The 20605-nt window shown below is 40.7% G+C and overlaps 2 protein-coding genes and 1 long non-coding RNA gene across 3 annotated transcripts; 1 reads left to right on the top strand and 2 right to left on the bottom strand.

The window, feature by feature from the left end:
* The first annotated feature begins 4825 nt into the window (after positions 1-4825).
* LOC135565372 (uncharacterized) lies at positions 4826-8464 on the top strand. Its single transcript, XR_010461586.1, has 2 exons — positions 4826-4876; positions 6099-8464. It is a non-coding gene; the product is annotated as an uncharacterized LOC135565372 (long non-coding RNA).
* On the bottom strand, positions 7566-8853 carry LOC115112427 (serum amyloid A-5 protein-like). The gene is made up of 4 exons (XM_029639485.2): positions 8690-8853; positions 8466-8571; positions 8120-8258; positions 7566-7912 (listed from the first exon to the last, which is right to left on the bottom strand). The coding sequence occupies exons 2-4, from the start codon at positions 8551-8553 to the stop codon at positions 7774-7776; spliced, it is 366 nt and encodes a 121-aa protein (XP_029495345.1). The 5' UTR covers positions 8554-8571; positions 8690-8853; the 3' UTR covers positions 7566-7773.
* A 7407-nt stretch (positions 8854-16260) lies between these two features.
* Positions 16261-20605, bottom strand: LOC115112425 (ferritin, heavy subunit). The gene is made up of 5 exons (XM_029639482.2): positions 20430-20605; positions 18725-18830; positions 17573-17719; positions 16992-17117; positions 16261-16635 (listed from the first exon to the last, which is right to left on the bottom strand). The coding sequence occupies exons 2-5, from the start codon at positions 18824-18826 to the stop codon at positions 16477-16479; spliced, it is 534 nt and encodes a 177-aa protein (XP_029495342.1). The 5' UTR covers positions 18827-18830; positions 20430-20605; the 3' UTR covers positions 16261-16476.

Below are 20605 nucleotides of genomic sequence, written 5' to 3'. Positions count from 1 at the left end.
GAACACAAAAGAACAACACACCGATGAGATGAACTTTTCCCCTGAAAGAGAGCGTGATGGACTAAACACACACACAACATACACCATACTTACCTGCAACACCACAAGAACTGTTGACTGACACAGAAGCATGCTCAGCATCATATCGCACAAGGTCAGGAAGAGAGGTCAAGCCCAGAGCTGTCCTAGACCTGTGAAATGTCAAAGGGTGTAGGCGGATTGCTGCCCTAAAAGAGTTTGACTGTAAACTTGTTTTTGAAAGTTAACTTGAAATGCTTTGCTATTGTATTTGTTTGAAATGTTAAGATGTAATTTCTACTGTGAAAGCTGAGTTGATGAGAATCCCTTGTTTGAAAAGTAACAGTATGTTGGATCATTGTTCAGAGTCTATGTTGATTCAGTTGGTGTAGTATGCAATATAAATGGTTACTTACCTTGAGTTCAAACTGCAGAGCATGTTTTCAAAAGAAACGCTTAGAATATGTAAACATGTTGTTGTTTTAAAAGAAGGGGGATGTAATATTCATATGTGTAAACATACTGAATTATAATTGGATGCATTTTACCGCCGTATCATACTGTGCTATGATTGGTTAAGACCACCCAGATGGTTAGGTCATGGTCAGTTGATCATGGTTGGAGATACGTGAACATGCAAGTTGTAGCTAGCTAATAAAGAGCTATGTTAAGAAATATCCTGTAGTACTGCATTTTATTATTTTGTACAAAGCGTGCAAAACAAGACAGGGTATATCTCGTGAAGGATTTAATAGTAAGAAAAATGTCATCAAAATGAAATTTTTATTAAAATATGTTGAATATGTTGGTAACCCGTTGAATAAAATTGACAATCCCTCAAAGCTGTTGGTTAGAGGATATATTGGCACGGTTTGAAATATTGGCACGGTAGAAATATAAATAATTGGGTGCAAAGGAGCAAAATAAATACAGTAGGGGAAGAGGTAGTTGTTTGGGATAAATTATAGATGGGCTATGTACAGGTACAGTAATCTGTGGGCTGCTCTGACAGCTGGTGCTTAAAGCTAGTGAGGGAGATAAGTGTTTCCAGTTTCAGAGATTTTTGCAGTTCGTTCCAGTCATTGGCAGCAGAGAACTGGAAGGAGAGGCAGCCAAAGTAGGAATTGGTTTTGGGGGTGACCAGAGAGATATACCTGCTGGAGCGCGTGCTACAGGTGGGTGCTGCTATGGTGGCCAGTGAGCTGAGATAAGGGGGGACTTTACCTAGCAGGGTCTTGTAGATGACCTGGAGCCAGTGGGTTTGGCAATGAGTATGAAGCGAGGGCCAGCCAACGAGAGTGTACAGGTCACATTGGTGGGTAGTATATGGGGCTTTGGTGACAAAACGGATGACACTGTGATAGACTGCATCCAATTTATTGAGTAGGGTATTGGAGGCTATTTTGTAAATGACATCGCCGAAGTCGAGGATTGGTAGGATGGTCAGTTTTACGAGGGTATATTTGGCAGCATGAGTGAAGGATGCTTTGTTGTGAAATAGGAAGCCAATTCTAGATTTTACTTTGGATTGGAGATGTTTGATGTGAGTCTGGAAGGAGAGTTTACAGTCTAACCCGACACCTAGGTATTTGTAGTTGTCCACATATTCAGAACCGTCCAACCGTCCAAAGTAGTGATGCTGGACGGGCGGGCAAGTGCAGGCAGCAATCGGTTGAAGAGCATGCCTTTAGTTTTACTTGTATTTAAGAGCAGTTGGAGCCCATGGAAGGAGAGTTGTATGGCATTAAATCTCGTCTGGAGGGTTGTTAACACAGTGTCCAAAGAAGGGGCCGAAGTATACAGAATGGTGTCGTCTGCGTAGAGGTGGATCAGAGACTCACCAGTAGCAAGAGCGACATCATTGATGTATACAGAGAAGAGAGTCGGCCCAAGAATTGAACCCTGTGGCACCCCCATAGAGACTGCCAGAGGCCCGGACAACAGGCCCTCCAATTTGACACACTGAACTCTGTCTGCAAAGTAGTTGGTGAACCAGGCAAGGCAGTCATCAGAAAAAACGTGCAACATATGCCTGTGCAATGTAACAGGAATATTTAGACTTATGGATACCACCCGTTAGATAAAATACAGAACGGTTCCGTATTTCACCTGAAGAATAAACGTCTTGTTTTCGAGATGATAGTTTCTGGATTCGACCATATTAATGACCTACGGCTCGTATTTCTGTGTGATATCATGTTACAACTAAGTCTATGATTTGATAGAGCAGTCTGACTGAGCGATGGTAGGCAGCAGCAGGCTCGTAAGGAATCATTCAAACAGCACTTTCGTGCATTTTGCCAGCAGCTCTGCTGTTTATGACTTCAAGCCTATCAACTCCCGAGATTAGGCTGGTGTAACCGATGTGAAATGGCTAGCTAGTTAGCGGGGTGCGCGCTAATAGCGTTTCAAACGTCACTCGCTCTGAGACTTGGAGTGGTTGTTCCCCTTGCTCTGCCGCAGCTTTTGTGGTGCGATGGGTAACGCTGCTTCAAGGGTGGCTGTTGTCGATGTGTTCTTGGTTCAAGCCCAGGTAGGAGCGAGAAGAGGGATGGAAGCTATACTGTTACGCTGTGTCGTGGAAATTTCCTCTATTTATCAAATCATGGGAGCAAACCACACACACAAGTCAGAGTTAGTTATCAAAGTCTATCTTTAATTATATGAGCTCTATCACAATCCTGTGACTCTCAGGTAATTCAGTGTCTCTCAGTGAATTCTCTGAGAGCCCCCTTACAATGCAACTGAGATCCTTTAATAGCAAAGAACACACATAGTCAGACAGCATAGACATAATAAATTGTTCAGCTTTGTCTCCTTACTCAAACCCCAGAACCATAAACCAATCCTCCATATCAACAGGCATATATGAAATTGTCATTTAGATACAACCAATTCTAAATACAACCAATCCTGGACAAGCTCACGGAGAGGAGAGTGAGGCTATAGGTTAAGATAAAAGGGAGCATGAGAATGATTCCAGACACTGCCACCCTCCTTTCCCCACTAGAAAAAGGTAGGGAGTAAAAGATATGTTTACACATGATGACACTTTGACCTCTCCCCTCTCTGCGGCCCATGCAACTTAGTCTTGACATAGAACAGATAACTGCAACCCCGCCACAGTATTATACAAAAATACCATTCTGATGAGAAGTAACTTACACACATTTGATGAATATAAAACATCTTACATATGTTACCAACAAATTCTGAATCTTCCACGACAGCTGGCAATACTAAAGTGCCTATAAGAACATCCAATAGTCAAAGGTATATGAAATACAAATCGCATAGAGAGAAATTGTCCTATAATTCCTATAATAACTACAACCTAAAACTACTTACCTGTGAATATTGAAGACTCCTGTTAAAAGGAACCACCAGCTTTCATATGTTCTCATGTTCTGAGCAAGGAACTTAAACATTAGCTTTTTACATGGCACATATTGCACTTTTACTTTCTTCTCCAACACTTTGTTTTTGCATTATTTAAACCAAATTGAACATGTTTCATTTTATTTGAGGCTAAATTGATTTTATTGATGTATTATATTAAGTTAAAATAAGTGTTCATTCAGTATTGTTGTAATTGTCATTATCACAAATACATTTTTTTTTTTTATCGGCCGATTGATCATCACAGAGAGATGGAGAGACATAGAGATGGAGAGAGAGAGATGGAGAGACAAAGAGATGGAGACACCGAGAGATGGAGAGACAGAGAGATGGAGAGACAGAGAGATGGAGAGACAGTGTGACTGTGTTTCAGAAGAGTTCAAATACCCAGGCAGACACACAACTATTGTGCATAATTACTGTTGAGCCACAAGATGGTAGTAGAAAGCTGTCTAAGGCTGATACCCAAACTGATCTTACCTGACATGTACCAGCACCACAACCCGCCAGCATCTCCCTCAGCAGGCTAAGCTTCTGACTGAGAGAGAGAACAAATGTCATAATTATTTTGGTTCAATGACTTTGCTCATTTCCCTGGATGTTCTGGTGTTATCTTAAGTGATTTCCCTACATTAAACAAAAGGCATACAACATAAAACTCTCTGTTTCTATACACATAGGCCATGACCATAAACACACATAAAACAATACACATACCATTAGTGATACACATAAAGAAACATGCATAAACAAGCACACACACACACACACACAAGCACTCACACAGTCTTAGAAACATGTTAATAATTCACCAGTTCACTAGCACAGGTCACTCACTTCTGCATTGCGACTGCTATCCTTTAATAGCAAAGAACACACATAGTCAGACAGCATAGACATAATACATCGTTCAGCTTTGTCTCCTTATTCAAACCCTAGAACCATAAACCAATCCTCCATATCAACAGGCATATATCAAATCCATCCTATCTTGACAAGATCACAGAGACACACTGACTGGCACACAGACATTGTGGAGCCAAGAGATACACGCTTGATGACACTTTGACCTCTCCCCTCTCTGCGGCCCATGCAACTTAGTCTTGACATAGAACAGATACTGCAACCCTGCCACAGTATTATACAACAATACCATTCTGATGAGAAGTAACTTACAAACATATGATGAATATAAAACATCTTACCTATGTTACCAACAAATTATGATTATTTCCACAACAACACGCACACACACACACACGCACGCACGCACGCACGCACGCACGCACGCACGCACGCACGCACACACACACACACACACACACACACACACACAATTTTGTCCTACCTTTGTACATGCCAAAGTACCCCTCTGATTGGATGGTCTTGATAAGGCAATCTGATCTGTGTTGTGAACACAAATGATTACTGTGCAAAGACCTCAGAGAATCAACCAGAGGTAAGCAGATACTACAAGCAAACTGCAAGTTTGTTTTATAATTTCTAAATGAGAATGGTTAAATGTGTGTGTTGAACAACATTGTACATACATGCTGGTGTAGAGACGGGAACCATTTTGCTGGTTCTGGAGACGGGTCTTGGCTAGGTCAATAGGAAATACACGACACACCAATCAGTCCAGCAATTCCCCCGTTGATCAATTTGGCAGGTAAACTGAGAGGGAGAGAAAGAGAGAAGGGTGAGAAGGGATCAAAAAGGTGACAATGACCAATAAATAAAAAAAGTTAAAAACAAGAATGAGAGAGCTGGAAAATGGTGGAGGAATTAGCTTTGAGAAACATCTGTGTGTGGAAAGTACTTGGCTTATCCCTGGGCATAGTAGCATTTACCTCAATGGCTGGCTACCTGAAATGAAGAGTGTTCATTCATTGAGCCATGCTTTCAGAAGAATATGACTGTATAGCCACCCTCCTTCTGGACCAATCACATCAATCCTTCCTCTCCACTCCTCCCTCAACCCTAATTCTATCCCAAACTCTTCTATTTCCTCTACTCCTACTCCTCCCAGATCTCTCCTGATTTGTGTGTGTGTGCATTGTATTTGAATGGAGCAAGAGAAAGCAGAGAAAGAGAGAGGGAGATGGGACATCCAATACTGTGATTAGAAATATGGGTGTATATCTGTTTGAGGTCTAGTCTGTCAGCTCACAGCATTCATTTTCTCTTTGCAGGCATGTAACAATATATATTTGACAGAATATTTCACTTTGTTGTCTTTATAAAAGGATTTACTGTGTGCGCGTGCGCGTGCGCGTGCGTGTGCGCGTGTGTGTGTGTGTGTGTGTGTGTGGGGAAACTTGGTCATAGAATAGTACCTAAGAGAAGGCACAGGAGTGGTCTGTCTACTCACTGTCTGCTTTTCATTTATATGTACAGTATGAGCTCATGTATTTTTCATTGCCAGGAATGGAGAGACTTACCACATCTAGTTTGTTAATACATCATAAATAAATACTTCCACATAACACTATACCCATTCCACCACCTACCTGCCTTGCACATTCAGATTTGAGTGTTATGATTGTCAGGTAAACCTGACTTAACATAATTCACCCCCGTTAACTACACATCATTGCTCACCCGGTGAACCTTCCACATAAATGTATACACAGATCGGGTATTCAATACATGATGCTTATGTTTTCCTTGCTGCATTTCAGGGCTCATCACATCGATGCTGAGTGCAACTGCTGAGGCTACTTATTTCCACTTGGTGAAGCAGAACCCTGTTGCTACCCATTTCACATCTCAGGTAAAGTTAATAATGATATAGCAAAATCTATGATATTTGAAATGGCAAAATCTATTGCTATTGACCTCACTTTGAGCCCTAAAGTTCATATTTTCAAATTAAGAGTGCCAAAAAAGAGAAAATCTAGGAAAGCAAAAACACTCAAATACCTGAGTTACAATTCCTCTGTGTTACAATTTCTTAGATCATCTCTCTTTTTCTCTCTCTCTCTCTGTCTCTCTTTTTCTCTCTCTTTCTGTCTGTCTGTCTGTCTGTCTGTCTGTCTGTCTGTCTGTCTGTCTGACTGACTCACTCACTCACTCACTCACTCACTCTGTTCAAAGTCTGTACCAATTGGTTGCTTGTGTGGAGGTGTGGTCAGGCTCATCAAAACATTGTATGTCTGTGCATATTTTACAATACGCCTGTAATTCTGCATTCTGTAATAATGAGTGGTTATGTTCAAAAGCCTAGCTGTATGCTAATGTTATGCATGTGTTAACTTATACATAGCCTACTCGTCGTATGCTTCTCTTGTGATGTCACAACAAGGATAGCCTGGCACCAGCTTTGTTCCAGAGCATGTCTCTATTTTCACAAAGATTTCATCAGTGACCCTCAATGATTAACAAATACACTGAAATGGACATTGTAGATACCAATATTATAATTGTAATTTATCATGAACTGACCTACCACTTTTTATCCTCCTGGACCAGCTGTTCAAGCCTATATGGTACCTTTATTTAACTAGGCATGTCAGTTAAGAACAAATTCTAATTTTAAATGACGACCTAGGAACAGTGGGTTAACTGTCTGTTCAGGGGCAGAAGGACAGATTTGTACCTTGTCAACTCGGGGATTTGAACTTGCAACCTTTCGGTTACTAATCCAACGCTCTAACCACTAGGCTACCCTGCCTTCCCCTGCACCACTAATAACAGGATTCGATGTTATATCGTTACACTCAACAAATTGGCCTGGTGGATCGGTGGTCAGTTAAACCAGCATCTATTGGTTAGTGAGAAGGGGAGGACACGGTGTGTGTTGTGTTGGAGATAGGGAGCTTAGGGATGGGCATGGGGATGTGCAGAGGCAAAGAATTGTTGTTGCGCCCTCAAAGTTCACATCACCTCATCATCTGCATTAATCTTAGCCTCTTGTCTCCTATGTTTTTCTCAGCTTCTTCTATGTCTACCCTATGAAAAACATGTACTATGTACGGCTACCCCACTGTCCAAAAGTTCCTCTTTCTAGTTGTAAAGGGCTGACCGGTTGCCAGTTGAAGGCTGGGAAAATGCCAACACCAGATCATTTGAGTGTACATTTCAGGATTTCAACATTTCTTTCCAGCCTTCCCAGTCATATCATACTGAATACAGAAAGACATTCGGTCTCTGGTTGTGTAATCACTTTATTTTCGCAACACTTTTGAAATACATTGTATACTAAGTTTCAGTACCATGTACCTGTCTATTAGCAGAAGATTTGGGCAAAATAATTTTTGAGAATATGACATTTTTACCAAAAGCAGTAATTAAGTGAAATATGTTTGTTTGGAATGTGGTCCTTCAGTTTGACTAGTAACCTCCTTTTTTTTAGGTTCAGTAGTTCTTGGGGAGTCCTTGGGGTCTGAATCGGTTGGGGTCCCGTCCATTACGTCCCCAGCGGTTAGCCTGCTGGTCAGCTGCTGAGTCCTCATGTCCTCGACCACTGGAACCCTGAACCATCTCCCGGCCATTACTGAGAGAGGAGAAATATTACATTAGTAACTCGCCAACCACAGTAAACCAATAATGGTCAAATTGTCTTTCTGACCAGACAGGGTTTTTTTTGTACAAAAAGTGGCATAAAGATCTAATTAGAGAAAGGAGAATGTTTTTATGAGATAATTTGATGACCAACTGAACCACATTATAAGCATCACACAGATATTTGAGAATCACCCACCTGATGACTGTTGCTGCCCACCTGCCCCCTGGTCCTCTCCTGGCAGCATCATAGTTGCCCCGAGCATGGAAGTACTTGTCTGAGTTTTTCCAGTTGGCGTCCTTCATGTCGCCATATGCACGCCACATGTCTTTAGCACCTGCAGGGTCAGGAGGACACAGATGTTGAGTTTGACACTTTCAATGAACTTTACAACTTTTCAAACCACTAGCCTCAAGAAATAACAATGAGTTTAAAGGAGTCCTCAAATACAGTACATGTCGCTCTTGATAGATTTGTTGCTACTGGTTTCTGTATCTATTTCTGTCAACAATGAAGAAACAATGATTAAAGTGTATAAACGGACCTCGAGCAGCTTCACCAGGGAAGCGGTACCACTGAGCTTGAGCTCCTACAACGAGGGTCAGAACAAGTCCAGCTAGAAGCAGCTTCATACTTGCAGATGCGACAAACTGAAGGAAACACGAGGGTGAGAGAGAGCATAGGCCACTATATGAATTGCTAACATATTTACAGATCATTTATTCAACTTAAACTAAGACTGCCTCATATAAGAGAGTTATCGCTTACCTTCTAGCTCCTTAGTTAGTTAGTCAGTCAAGCAGTTTGAACTCCCTTGTGTTTTGTGTTGGTTTGTGGTCTGCAGCTTGTTCTTATATTCCACTCAGACCAGGGAGGAGTTCTGTTTTTCCAAAAGCTGGAATTCCCTAACTTCGTCCTCCCAAGCTATTACGATCAGAAGTGTATGCCCGGGAACACAAGATGAGAAATTTCCAGGTCATGACAAGATGAATTAGAGGACGTGCTCTGAAGCCTTGGGCAATAAGGAGGATACTCCTCAATTGTGTAACTAGGCCTACAGCTTAAAAAAACAAGGCATCAAAATGGGATGCGTCTGTATTAATAAGACTAATGGGGGAGCAGTTTGTTTTTCTGCTTTTAATGTCGTAATTGTCATGATGGTTGAGGTTCCAAAAGTTTGCCTCTCACCTAATATGAGAGAATGATTCCTTATGATATGATTCATTATAGACTACTATAGTAGGGTAGAATACAGGTATTTAATAGACATAGACATGAAAGGCAATTTGCATGCCCACATCTTACAGTTGGCACCTTTATCTTAAGGGTTACACAATTACTGCTCCCCCTCACACCTATGCTGCTGTTCATTTATTGTTGCTTGCCATTACCATTAGTATCTATTTACAGTTGAAGAAGGAAGTTTACATACACTTAGGTTGGAGTCATTAAAACTCGTTTTTCAACCACTCCACAAATTTCTTGTTAATAAACTATAGTTTTAACAAGTTGATTAGGACATAATTTTCCAACAATTGTTTACAGACAGATTATTTCACTTATAATTAACTGTAGCACAATTCCAGTGGGTCAGAAGTTTCCATACACTAAGTTGACTGTGTCTTTTAAACAACTTGGAAAATTCTAGAAAATGATGTCATGGCTTTAGAAGCCTGATAGGCTAATTGACATAATTTGAGTCAATTGGAGGTGTACCTGTGGATGTATTTCAAGGCCTACCTTCAAACTCAGTGCCTCTTTGCTTGACATCGTGGGAAAATCAAAAGAAATCAGCCAAGACCTCAGAAAACAAATTGTAGACCTCCACAAGTCTTGTTCATCCTTGGGAGGAATGTCCAAATGCCTGAAGGTACCACATTCATCTGTACAAACAATAGTACAAGTATACACACCATGGGACCACGCAGCCATCATACCGCTCAGGAAGGAGACGCGTTCTGTCTCCTAGATGAACGTACTTTGTTGTGAAAAGTGAAAATCAATCCCAGAACAACAGCAAAAGACCTTGTGAAGATGCTGGAGGAAACAGGTACAAAAGTATCTATATCCACAGTAAAACGAGTCCTATATCGACATAACCTGAAAGGCCGCTCAGCAAGGAAGAAGCCCCTGCTCCAAAACCGCCATAAAAAAGCCACACTACGGTTTGTAACTGCACATGGGGACAAAGATCGTACTTTTTGAAGAAATGTCCTCTGGTCTGATGAAACAAAAATAGAACAGTTTGGCCTTAATGACCATCGTTATGTTTGGAGGTAAAAGGGGAAGGTTTGCAAGCCCGAAGAACACCATCCCAAACGTGAAGCACAGGGGTGGCAGCATCATGTTGTGGGGATGCTTTGTTGCAGGAGGGATGGTGCATTTCACAAAATAGTTGGCATCATGAGGATGGAAAATTATGTGGGTATTTTGAAGATCTCAAGACATCAGTCAGGAAGTTAAAGCTTGGTCGCAAATGGGTCTCCCAAATGGAAAATGACCCCAAGCATACTTCCAAAGTTGTGCCAAAATGGCTTAAGGACAACAAAGTCAAGGTATTGGAGTGGCCATCACAAAGCCCTGACCTCAATCCCATAGAAAATTTTTGGGCAGAACTGAAAAAGCGTGCACGAGCAAGGGAGGCCTGCAAACCTGACTCAGTTACACCAGCTCTGACAGGAGGAATGGGCCAAAATTCACCCAACTTATTGTGGGAAGCTTGTGGAAGGCTACCTGGAATGTTTGACCCAAGTGAATCAATCACTTCTGACCCACTGGGAATGTGATGAAAGAAATAAAAGCGTAAATAAATCATTCTACTATTATTCTGACATTTCACATTCTTAAAATACAGTGGTGATCCTAACTGACCTAAAACAGGACATTTTTACTAGGATTAAATGTCAGGAATTGTGAAAAACTGAGTTTAAATGTATTTGGCTAAGGTGTATGTAAACTTTTGACTTCAACATTATTCATCCTGATACTGGTCACAATTACTCTTGTTTACAAATAAAATCTATTTTTATTGGTTGCATACACATATTTAGCAGATGTTTTGCGGGTGTAGAGAAATGCTTGTGTTAATAGCTCCAGCAGTGCAGTAATATCTAACAATTTACAACAATACACACAGATCTAAAAGTAAAAGAATGGAATTAAGAAATATAAAAATGATACGACAAGCAATGAGTCCATAGTGTAAATATATATATGTGTGTGTGATGGGACTCTCCCTCTAAAATGATCAGCTGAAAATGAAAACCCCTATTACTAGGATGTTCAACCTCTCTTTCGTATCGTCTGAGATCCCCAAAGATTGGAAAGCTGCCGCAGTCATCCCCCTCTTCAGAGGGGGTGACACTAGACCCAAACTGTTATAAACCTATATCCATCCTGCCCTGCCTTTCTAAAATCTTCAAAAGCCAAGTTAACAAACAGATCACCAACCATTTCAAATCCCACCGTACCTTTGCCACTATGCAATCTGGTTTCCGAGGGTTAACCCATCTATCACTCCAGTGTTAATGCTAAATTGTAATTATTTTGCCTCTGTGGCCTATTTATTGCCTTACCTCCCTAATTTTCTACATTTGCAAACACTGCACATTGATTTTTCTTTTCTATTATTGACTGTAAGTTTGTTTATTTGTGTTGATGTTTGTGTCGCACTGCTTTGCTTTATCTTGGCCAGGTCGCAGTTGTAAATGAGAACTTGTTCTCAACTGGCCTACCTGGTTAAATAAAGGTGAAATGAAATGAATCAAATAAAAAATCCACGGGACAGAATAATATATATACAGCAATAGTTGAAATGGATGGCATTGACTGGACTACAGTAAACTACATATAGCAAAGATTCAATAACAAAGACCAGGGAGGTTTTCCAATGTCTCACAAAGAAGGTATTAGAAAACCTAGTGAGCTTTTATGGGGCATACTGCTACAACAACAAAAATGTATATGGACAGTTTAAAGTACATAGGCCTCTTAGCATCTAGTGAGGCCTACCAGTTTCTGGATATAACCCCTGTCTGGCCTCTTGAGAATGGCTAACTGACACTGCCTCTTCTAGTCAGCAACAACACATCAGAAAACAAATTATAGATTTTAATGCTTTTACTGTACTGACCTATTTAGCTTTTGTCCTCAATTGCAAATCATTGTATTTTGGTGGAAAACACTGTCTCAGGCACTGCTCCAGAATCTCCCATAGGTGTTCAATTGGGTTGAGATCTAGTCACTGAAACAGCCATGGCATATGGTTTACATCATTTTCATGTTCAGCCAACCAGATCAGTGACCACTCCTTCCCAGTGGACGGGGGCATTGTCATCCTGAGTGCCAAAGCCATGATAGCCAAAATAATGACCTGCCCAGCATTTTTATACATGACCCTAAGCATGATGGGACGTTAACTGCTTAATTAACTCAGGAACCCCACCTGTGTGGAAGCACCTGCTTTCAAAATACTTTGTATCCCTCCTTTACTTAAATCAAATCAAAATCAAATCAAATCTCAAGTGTTTCCTTTATTTTGGCAGTTACCTGTACATAAAACACACTTCAAATAGTACCTTAGTGTAAAGTGCTAACAAATACTAGAAATTCTAAAGGTAACAAAAAAAACAAAAAAAGTTTTTAACTAGTTTTAAACTTTTATGGCCAGTGCCATCATGATGACGTCATGTCGGTTGCATAATGACATGTCAGTATGGAGACAGCACAGCAAGGTTATGTGTTTTTATATTTGTTTTTATTTCTGTTTGTTTTGTACATCCGTATTAGTTTCTATTTAGTTTAAGTTGTATAAAATATATACATTTCATTTTCATATTATTTAGGTTCAGTTTTAGTGTTAAGAAGATAAAGAATTTGTGGGAGGCTAGAAGAAATATGGGTTGTAGAGTTTTTGTGTGTTTTTTGGGATGCCACAACTGGGGGGCAGTAAAATATAAGGTGATGGGTCAGGTCATAGGTTAGCCCTTCTCATGACTCCAATTTTACATTGGTGTCACATATACTCCCTCTCTGGCCTCTAGGTCATCAGGCTGCTGAGTGTCCCGCACACCTGTCACCATCGTCTCGCGCACCTGCGCCTCATGACACTCACCTGGACTCCATCACCTCCTTGATTATCTTCCCTGTATCTGTCACTCCCCTTGGTTCTTTCCTCAGGTGTTATTGACTCTGTTTTCATGTTGGTGTGTTAAGTGTTCATTGTTTGATTTATTAAAACACTCACTCCCTGAACTTGTCATAACTAGGGGGCAGTAATATATAAGGTGATGAGTCAGGTCATAGGCTAGGTTTGCCCTTCTCATGACTCCAATTTTACATTTTTTGCAAAGCTGCAGAGAAGAAGCCATATTCTCAGACTGGCCAATAAAAAGAAAATATTAAGATATGCAAAAGAACACAGACACTGGATGGAGGTACTCTGCCTAGAAGGCCAGCATCCCGGAGTCGCCTCTTCACTGTTGAAGTTGAGACTGGTGTTTTTGCGGGTACTATTTAATGAAGCTGCCAGTTGAGGACTTGTTAGGTGTCTGTTTCTCAAACTAGACACTCTAATGTACTTGTCCTCTTGCTCAGTTTTGCACTGGGGCCTCCCACTCATTCTATTCTGGTTAGAACCAGTTTGCGCTGTTCTGTGAAGGTAGTACACAGCGTTGTATGAGATCTTCAGTTTCTTGACAATTTCTCGCATGGAATAGCCTTAATTTCTCAGAACAAGAATAGACTGACGAGTTTCAGAAGAAAGTTAATTGTTTCTGGCCATTTTGAGCCTGTAATCAAACTCACAAATGCTGATGCTCCAGATACTCAACTAGTCCAAAGAAGGCCAGTTTTATTGCTACTTTTATCAGAACAGTTTTCTGCTGTGCTAACATAATTGCAAAAGGTTTTTCTAATGATCAATTAGCCTTTTAAATTGATAAACTTGGATTAGTTAACACAACATGCCATTGGAACACCGGAGTGATGGTTGCTGATAATGGGCCTCTGTACACCTATGTAGATATTCCATAAAAAGATCAGCCGTTTCCAGCTACAATAGTCATTTACAACATTAACAATGTCTACACTGTATTTCTGATCAATTTGATGTTATTTTAATGGACAAAAAATGTGCTTTTCTTTAAAAAACAAGTACTTTTCTAAGTGACCCCAAACTTTTGAACTGTAGTGTGTGTGTGTGTGTGTGTATATATATATATGAACTGTACAAATGACACATTGGTGATCATAGATATAGAACCCTAGATAGGATGATGTCATAGACCCACTACACTAAGGGCAGGGTTGGGTAGTAACAGATTACATGTAATCTATCACACCCGTTTCGAGGGCATTATCACTTAAATTAATACCTGCTCTTTCCGTGACATAGACTGACCAGGTAAAATACATGAACCCTCATTGATATCACTTGTTAAATCCACCACAATCAGTGTAGATGAATACGAGGAAACCGGTTAATTAAACAAGTATTTTTAAGCCTTGAGACAATTGAAACAAGAAAAGATTTAAGTGCCTTTTAACAGGGTATGAAAGGTGCCAGGCAAACCGTTTTGTGTCAAGAACTACAACGCTGCTGGGTTTTTCAAGCTTAACCCTTTCCCATGTGTATCAAGAATGCTCCACCACCCAAAGGACATCCAACCAACTTGAAACAACTGAGGGAAGCATTGGTGTCAACATGGGCCGGCATCCCTGTAACACCTTGTAGAGTCCGTGCCCCAACGAATTGAGGCTGTTCTGAGGGCAAAAGGGTACCATTCCATTTACTCCATTCCAGCCATTATGAGCCGTCCGCACTAGCTTACATAAACTAGATATCATTCGAATTCCTGTCTAGTGATGTCTACGACATCAATATAAAAAATACATATATCTGTCTAAGCTGCAGGATACAAACATTCCATTCCAGCTAAATGGATATATAGCGTTTTGCCACAAAACCTTTTAATATACATCTCAAATCTTAATCCATAGCGAGGTTTCCATCAAATTTGCACGTGATTTATCTAAATATTCAAATCCACATTAATATAATCTGAGCCTACTCCCATCAGATAGACTTTTTGCAGATAAAATTGTGTATGAGGTAGTGCACGTAAAAAAAACTATCGGTTAAATGTTAAATTGGTTTTCATTAGTTTCAACTGATGGTTTTGTTACAAAAAAATGAGTTAATATAGCGGATGTGCCCACTCTGGTATTGGCACACGCACTCTAGCCAACAGCTCATAGTGTGGGTATAGCCTACATCAGGGATGGGCAACTTAAATGATTGTGGGGGCCACAACAAATCAGACTTCATGGACTGAGATCATTTTTAATTGTCAAATGGCAGCCACACATTGAGTGTTAATTTTGTCACCAGAATAAGACCCTCAATATTTTTGGGAAAGGAGCATCAAGCTCATCACTTTGCAATTTCACCATGCTGTTAAGTACAGTTTGTAGCCTAAACTGTATGCTTTCCAAAATCGGAGGGGGAGGACCACACGTCATCTTGTGACTGCAAGATTACTTCGATATGGTTATTAAATCAATACTGTCACTTAAAAGCCTTTCCGACACCATCTTTCTAGGTAGTCATCCCTTATCTCAGCTCGCTGGTCACCATAGCAGCACCCACCTGTAGCACACACTCCAGCAGGAATCTCTGGTCACCCCCAAAACCAATTCTTACTTTGGCTGCTTCTCCTTCCAGTTCTCTGCTGCCAATGACTGGAACAAACTACAATAATCTCTGAAACACTTCTCCCTCACTAGCTTTTTAAGCATCAACTGTCAGAGCAGCTCACAGATTACTGTACATAACCCATCTATAATTTATCCCAAACGACCTCTTCCCCTACTGTATTTATCTCCTTTGCACCCAATTATTTCTACTTGCACATTCTTCCACTGCAAATCTACCATTCCAGTGTTTATTTTTTTACTTGCTAGATTGTATTTACTTCGCCACCATGGCCTTTTTGCTTTTACCTCATTTGCTCACATCGCATAGACTTATTTCTCTGTATATTTGTTTTACTCCATCTGTAACAGTTAGGTCGAACTGCTTTGCTTTCTTGCCCAGGTCGCAAATGTAAAAAAAAACTTATTCTACACTTGCCTACCTGGTTAAATAAAGGTGAAAAAAGAAAGTGCACTATTTTATAGTCAGTCTCATTTCTCTAGCTTCCAACTTGTTGAATTTGCTTTATTCTATCCATTTTGTATCAGACCAGTTTTGTTCAGTGTTTAACCATGTCTGAATGAGACCATTTAGACTCATCTTTATATACGCACACACCTATGCAGAATTATGACAAAGAGGCCCATCAGAATCCAGAGGGTTTCATTTATTGACAACTGCAGTCAAAACAAGCGGGCTAGACAGGCAATTGGAGGGGAAAGGGCTACTGGCTTATAGGAACGGGAGGGAATAGCATAGCACAAACTAAGGATTCAAGGATGAACTTGATTGATGCCAATCCTATAGATATATCAAGCAAGACAGAAACACAGCTATAGGATATAGCAAGAAAATGGAGGGTCTATGTGCTCTCTTTGCCCAAAGTATGTTTGTCAAACAGGTACTCGGCCATGCCATTCTGGGGGGCACCCATTCGGCGGAGGTTGGTCACCCAGTCACCCAGCTCCTTTATGGACTTCACCTGCTCGTCCAGGTAGTGTGTCTCAATGAAGTCACACATCTAAGAGAAAAGGACCAAATGAGAGAAAGGACCAACAGGTGAGCAAAACTCAGTGGAGTGATGCCTCAAACAGAACAGGGATGAATAATCTCTAGTGTTCTTCTAGACCCTAGAGGAAAAGAGTTTTTAAAACCCTTCATGTGACCCTCTGGACTTGGCACTGATTAAAGTGTACACTGCATGAAAAACCTGACAAGACTTCAGATTTGGCACCCTGTTTATGATATCTTGAATTACATGATAAATATGGGTGGATTAGATTCTGATTTGAAATCTTCAGAGATTCTTAAAAACATCTTGCAGTTAAAATAACATAGCGTTTTGCCTTTGTATAGTTCATGACTCCATATACTCACGTGTGGGTCGTTGTGATCAGCGCAGACCTTGTGCAGGTCCAGCAGGGACTGGTTTACACTCTTCTCCAGCTGCAGGGCACTCTCAAGGGCCTCCACACCGCTACCCCACTCATCCTTCTCTGGTTTCTGGAACAAGCCATACATATGGTGTTAGAAAGAGCAGCCGTAGTGCCTCTTCACAAGCCACTATTCCCCCCACTGGCTTATGTCAGACAAAGTGGTGTACACATTGGCTACCTAGCTGCTTAATAACCATTTAGTCAAGTTTAAATATCACCTGTTGCCTGTTTTCTTAACCCCATTGCTTTACTCTGTAAGCAAAGTCAGTCTTTCTCTAGGATTCAGTATGGCTGCAGTTTAACATTCTCTCCATGCCCATTGCAACAGTACATTTATCTCTGACAGTGTCAATGACACGCAGCGGTTTAAACGTCTGAAAGATAAGTGGTCCACACCCTCAATCTCCCTCTGTCAGTCCTCCCTAGATGGGAACTATTATATCCCCACAATAAACTCCCGCTGAAAGCATGCATTTGGACACAGGCGAAACATGGACATGCACACAAGCACTTAGCACACACCTTGACGTCCTGTAGGAAGATTCTCCCTCCCCTCTGGTTCTGAACTTTCATCAGCTTCTCAGCATGCTCACGTTCTTCGTGGGACTGGTTCTTGAAAAACTTAGCAAAGTTGTGCAGGGCCTGGTCATCACGATCGAAGTAATACGCCTGAGACAGAGAAGGTAAAGGTGAATTCAAAGATATCTGGCTGGTTCCAGTTCTACCATCTTGACATAAGTAGCGATCAGTAGAATCAATGTGTATCTACAATGATCACTGCTATCAGTATGCAGATAAAATGAGATCCACAAGTGTTGGGACAGTGACATTTTATTGTTGTTTTGAATCTGTATCCAGCACTTGAAATGATACAATGACTATGACAGACAGCTTTAATTTGAGTGTATTTTGATCCATGTCGGGTCAACCGTTTAGAAAGTAAAGCACTTTTATACATAGTCCAAACATTTTAGGGGGATAAAATTAATGGGACAAATTTACTTCAGTGTATTAAAGTAAACATATGTGGTCCCATATGCCTAACACGCAATGACTAAATCAAGCTTGGGACTCCAAATTTGCATCCAATAGAAATGGTAAATGCATCATCATTTGGGAGTCACTAAATAAGAACAGAAATTAAACACTACATTAATATGGATGCTACCATGATCACAGACAGTGCTGAATGAATTGTTAATTAGTAGGAAAGTTTAGGCATAAACATGGTAGCCTCCTGTTAACAGCAAATGCTGCAAAAAAAAGCACTTAAAATGTTTGATTGTATAATTAAATTAGTGGGTCTTATGGTTGTGGAAGGCTTATTTGGCCTGGATATAGTTTCATGAGCCTTGAATTCTTTAGATTTCTGACTGTTTGAAATGCAGTGAATTGTACAACAAAACTGATTCAGAGTGTGATATAACTAAATAAAAACGTGCATCACTCACAAGGTTGAAAACAATGATAATTTAGGCCATACCGCCCAGCCCTAGTATTAAATGGGATGCCAAGAGGCCAGAGTGTTGAAAACACACACATCTGCACTGTCATGGGGTGTAACATTTTCTTACACCTCATGACTCAGTGTTCCTGTAATCTAATCAGTCATACTAGTATCCGAGACTGCACTTGCCAAACCCTTCTTCCTCTCCATTCCCCTTCCAGTCTTACCATGGACAGATAAACATAGGAAGCGTACAGCTCCAGGTTGATCTGCCGGTTGATGGCAGCCTCACAGTCCTGATGGAAGTTCTGTCTCACCGGAGGAGACATGTTTCTGAAATGGAAATGTATTAACTGTCAAAAGGAAAGGCACACTTTGGTTCAATTAATTAAGGCACTTTTAAAACAGCATGGAGCCCCGATGCCAGAGGGAAGATTCTGACTCTTCAATAACTCAGTCTAACTTTACAGAAGGTTGGTGCTATCCAGTCATTCAATTCTATAGATAATGAGTTTGTTTGGTTATGAGAGATCAATCACTTAAGCCCTTCAGTTGGCTAGTAGAGCGAGTCTCAAAAGTATTTGGACTTTATGAAGCGTGCATATCTCCACACGCAGTGTCAGCAAAATATGACCCAAAACACCACAGTGAAGCATTTAAACGCGATGGGCAGGAAGTTGTCATTGCAAATCCGGCTGCCACCAAATAGTAAAACAGATATTCTTCTATTTAGCTAGATACTCTAACCTTATCTATGTACAGCGCATCCAGAGAGGTAGCAAAAGTGTCGACACCGCCCAAAATGTGTCTACACAGATAAAAAGACGGTCTGTTAAGGGCGACTGCACTTCCTGATATAGCCTTGTTTTAGATATGGTTCATTAAGAAATGCTAGCAGCTATGACAACTCAAACAAATGGTTTGATATAGGTGGGAAGAGTTGGCAAAATAATTAGGCGAATTCACGACTGCCAACTGGTGTGCGACCAAACCAAATGTGGTTGGCTTTCAGATAAGCCTCTGGGGCAACTTCAGGACCGTCAATAAATTAATGCAAGTGGGGACAATATTTTCATTTCACACCTTTTAGTTCTCATGAAATGCTTTCAATACACGTTTACATTTCTACAATTTAGTTAGAGGTTCATTCTTTGCCAGTGATCAGGAGTCCTCTAGGGTGGTGAACAATTGGACCAGCGTCGACGGGTTTTGCCTTAACTGACTGGCTCTATTCTACAATAGATTGGCTAGATATATCCCGCCTTTGAAGGCATGTACTTCCATTGTTAATCTTGTCAATGTAATAGATCCTCGCACTTCACCGACCAAGGCCATTAGTGTTGCCAATTTACATTTAGAGAGTTCTGACTCCTCCCTAAACGTGTGTTTAGTTGATAGCGTTTAACGACTTTCCCCACTTAATTATGTCGCAACGTCGCGCATACAGGCAGATAAGAACAAAGGGCGCGGTGTGCGTAAGAGCGGCCAAAAAGGCCGCAGCAAGTCAAATTGGTGCTGTAACGTCGACGTAACTGCAAATCATGGAGCCAATACCTGAAAAAAAAATGTTGCCAGCACTGAACGCCAGACGCCATTATTTGGCAAAAAGAGGACATATTTAGTAAACCACCACGATATCGAAAAACACGGCAATTATAACATTAAAGATTGTTATTAGTAGCTAGCGTAATAACGCTGAGTTATTTTACAATGCTAACGTTGCAACGCATTTGACATCGTCGCAAGTTTGTTAACGTTAGCTAGCTGGCTACAGTAGGTAGCGTTTGTTACATAACGTAACTAGCTAGCCACCCTCAGTATGGCCTTGGGCGGTAGTGGCTAGCTAGTTACGTTAAGTTAAATCCAACTATTATGCCAACCAGCTAGTATAATAACTTATTTATTCTTAGCTAGATATGTTATTTGTCTTACCTTCTGTTTTTTCTGGTCCGAAGAGGTGGTGTGAGTGATTCGAATTGTTCGTTTCTACGATGTTATGGATAGCTTGATCTAATTTGGTTTTCAAAAGGGATGAATTCAATCAAAAATAAATTGCTTCAAAAGAGTAGAAGGTTGCCGTTCAAGCACTGTTGAAGCAGGTAACCTTT

The sequence above is a fragment of the Oncorhynchus nerka genome, linkage group LG27 (assembly GCF_034236695.1).
Source record: "Oncorhynchus nerka isolate Pitt River linkage group LG27, Oner_Uvic_2.0, whole genome shotgun sequence".
In the NCBI taxonomy this organism is placed as follows: Eukaryota; Metazoa; Chordata; class Actinopteri; order Salmoniformes; family Salmonidae; genus Oncorhynchus; species Oncorhynchus nerka.
This window is presented reverse-complemented; position numbering and strand designations above follow the sequence as displayed.

Coding starts and splice junctions, on each gene's coding strand:
- LOC115112427 (XM_029639485.2), bottom strand. CDS start 8,553: ATGAAGCTGCTTCTAGCTGGACTTGTTCTGACCCTCGTTGTAGGAGCT. Junction 8,259..8,465: donor CCCTGGTGAAGCTGCTCGAG/GTCCGTTTATAC, acceptor CTGACCCTGCAG/GTGCTAAAGACATGTGGCGT. Junction 7,913..8,119: donor TGGGCAGCAACAGTCATCAG/GTGGGTGATTCT, acceptor CTCCTCTCTCAG/TAATGGCCGGGAGATGGTTC.
- LOC115112425 (XM_029639482.2), bottom strand. CDS start 18,826: ATGTCTCCTCCGGTGAGACAGAACTTCCATCAGGACTGTGAGGCTGCC. Junction 17,118..17,572: donor TCTTCCTACAGGACGTCAAG/GTGTGTGCTAAG, acceptor GGCTTGTTCCAG/AAACCAGAGAAGGATGAGTG. Junction 16,636..16,991: donor CTGATCACAACGACCCACAC/GTGAGTATATGG, acceptor CTTTTCTCTTAG/ATGTGTGACTTCATTGAGAC.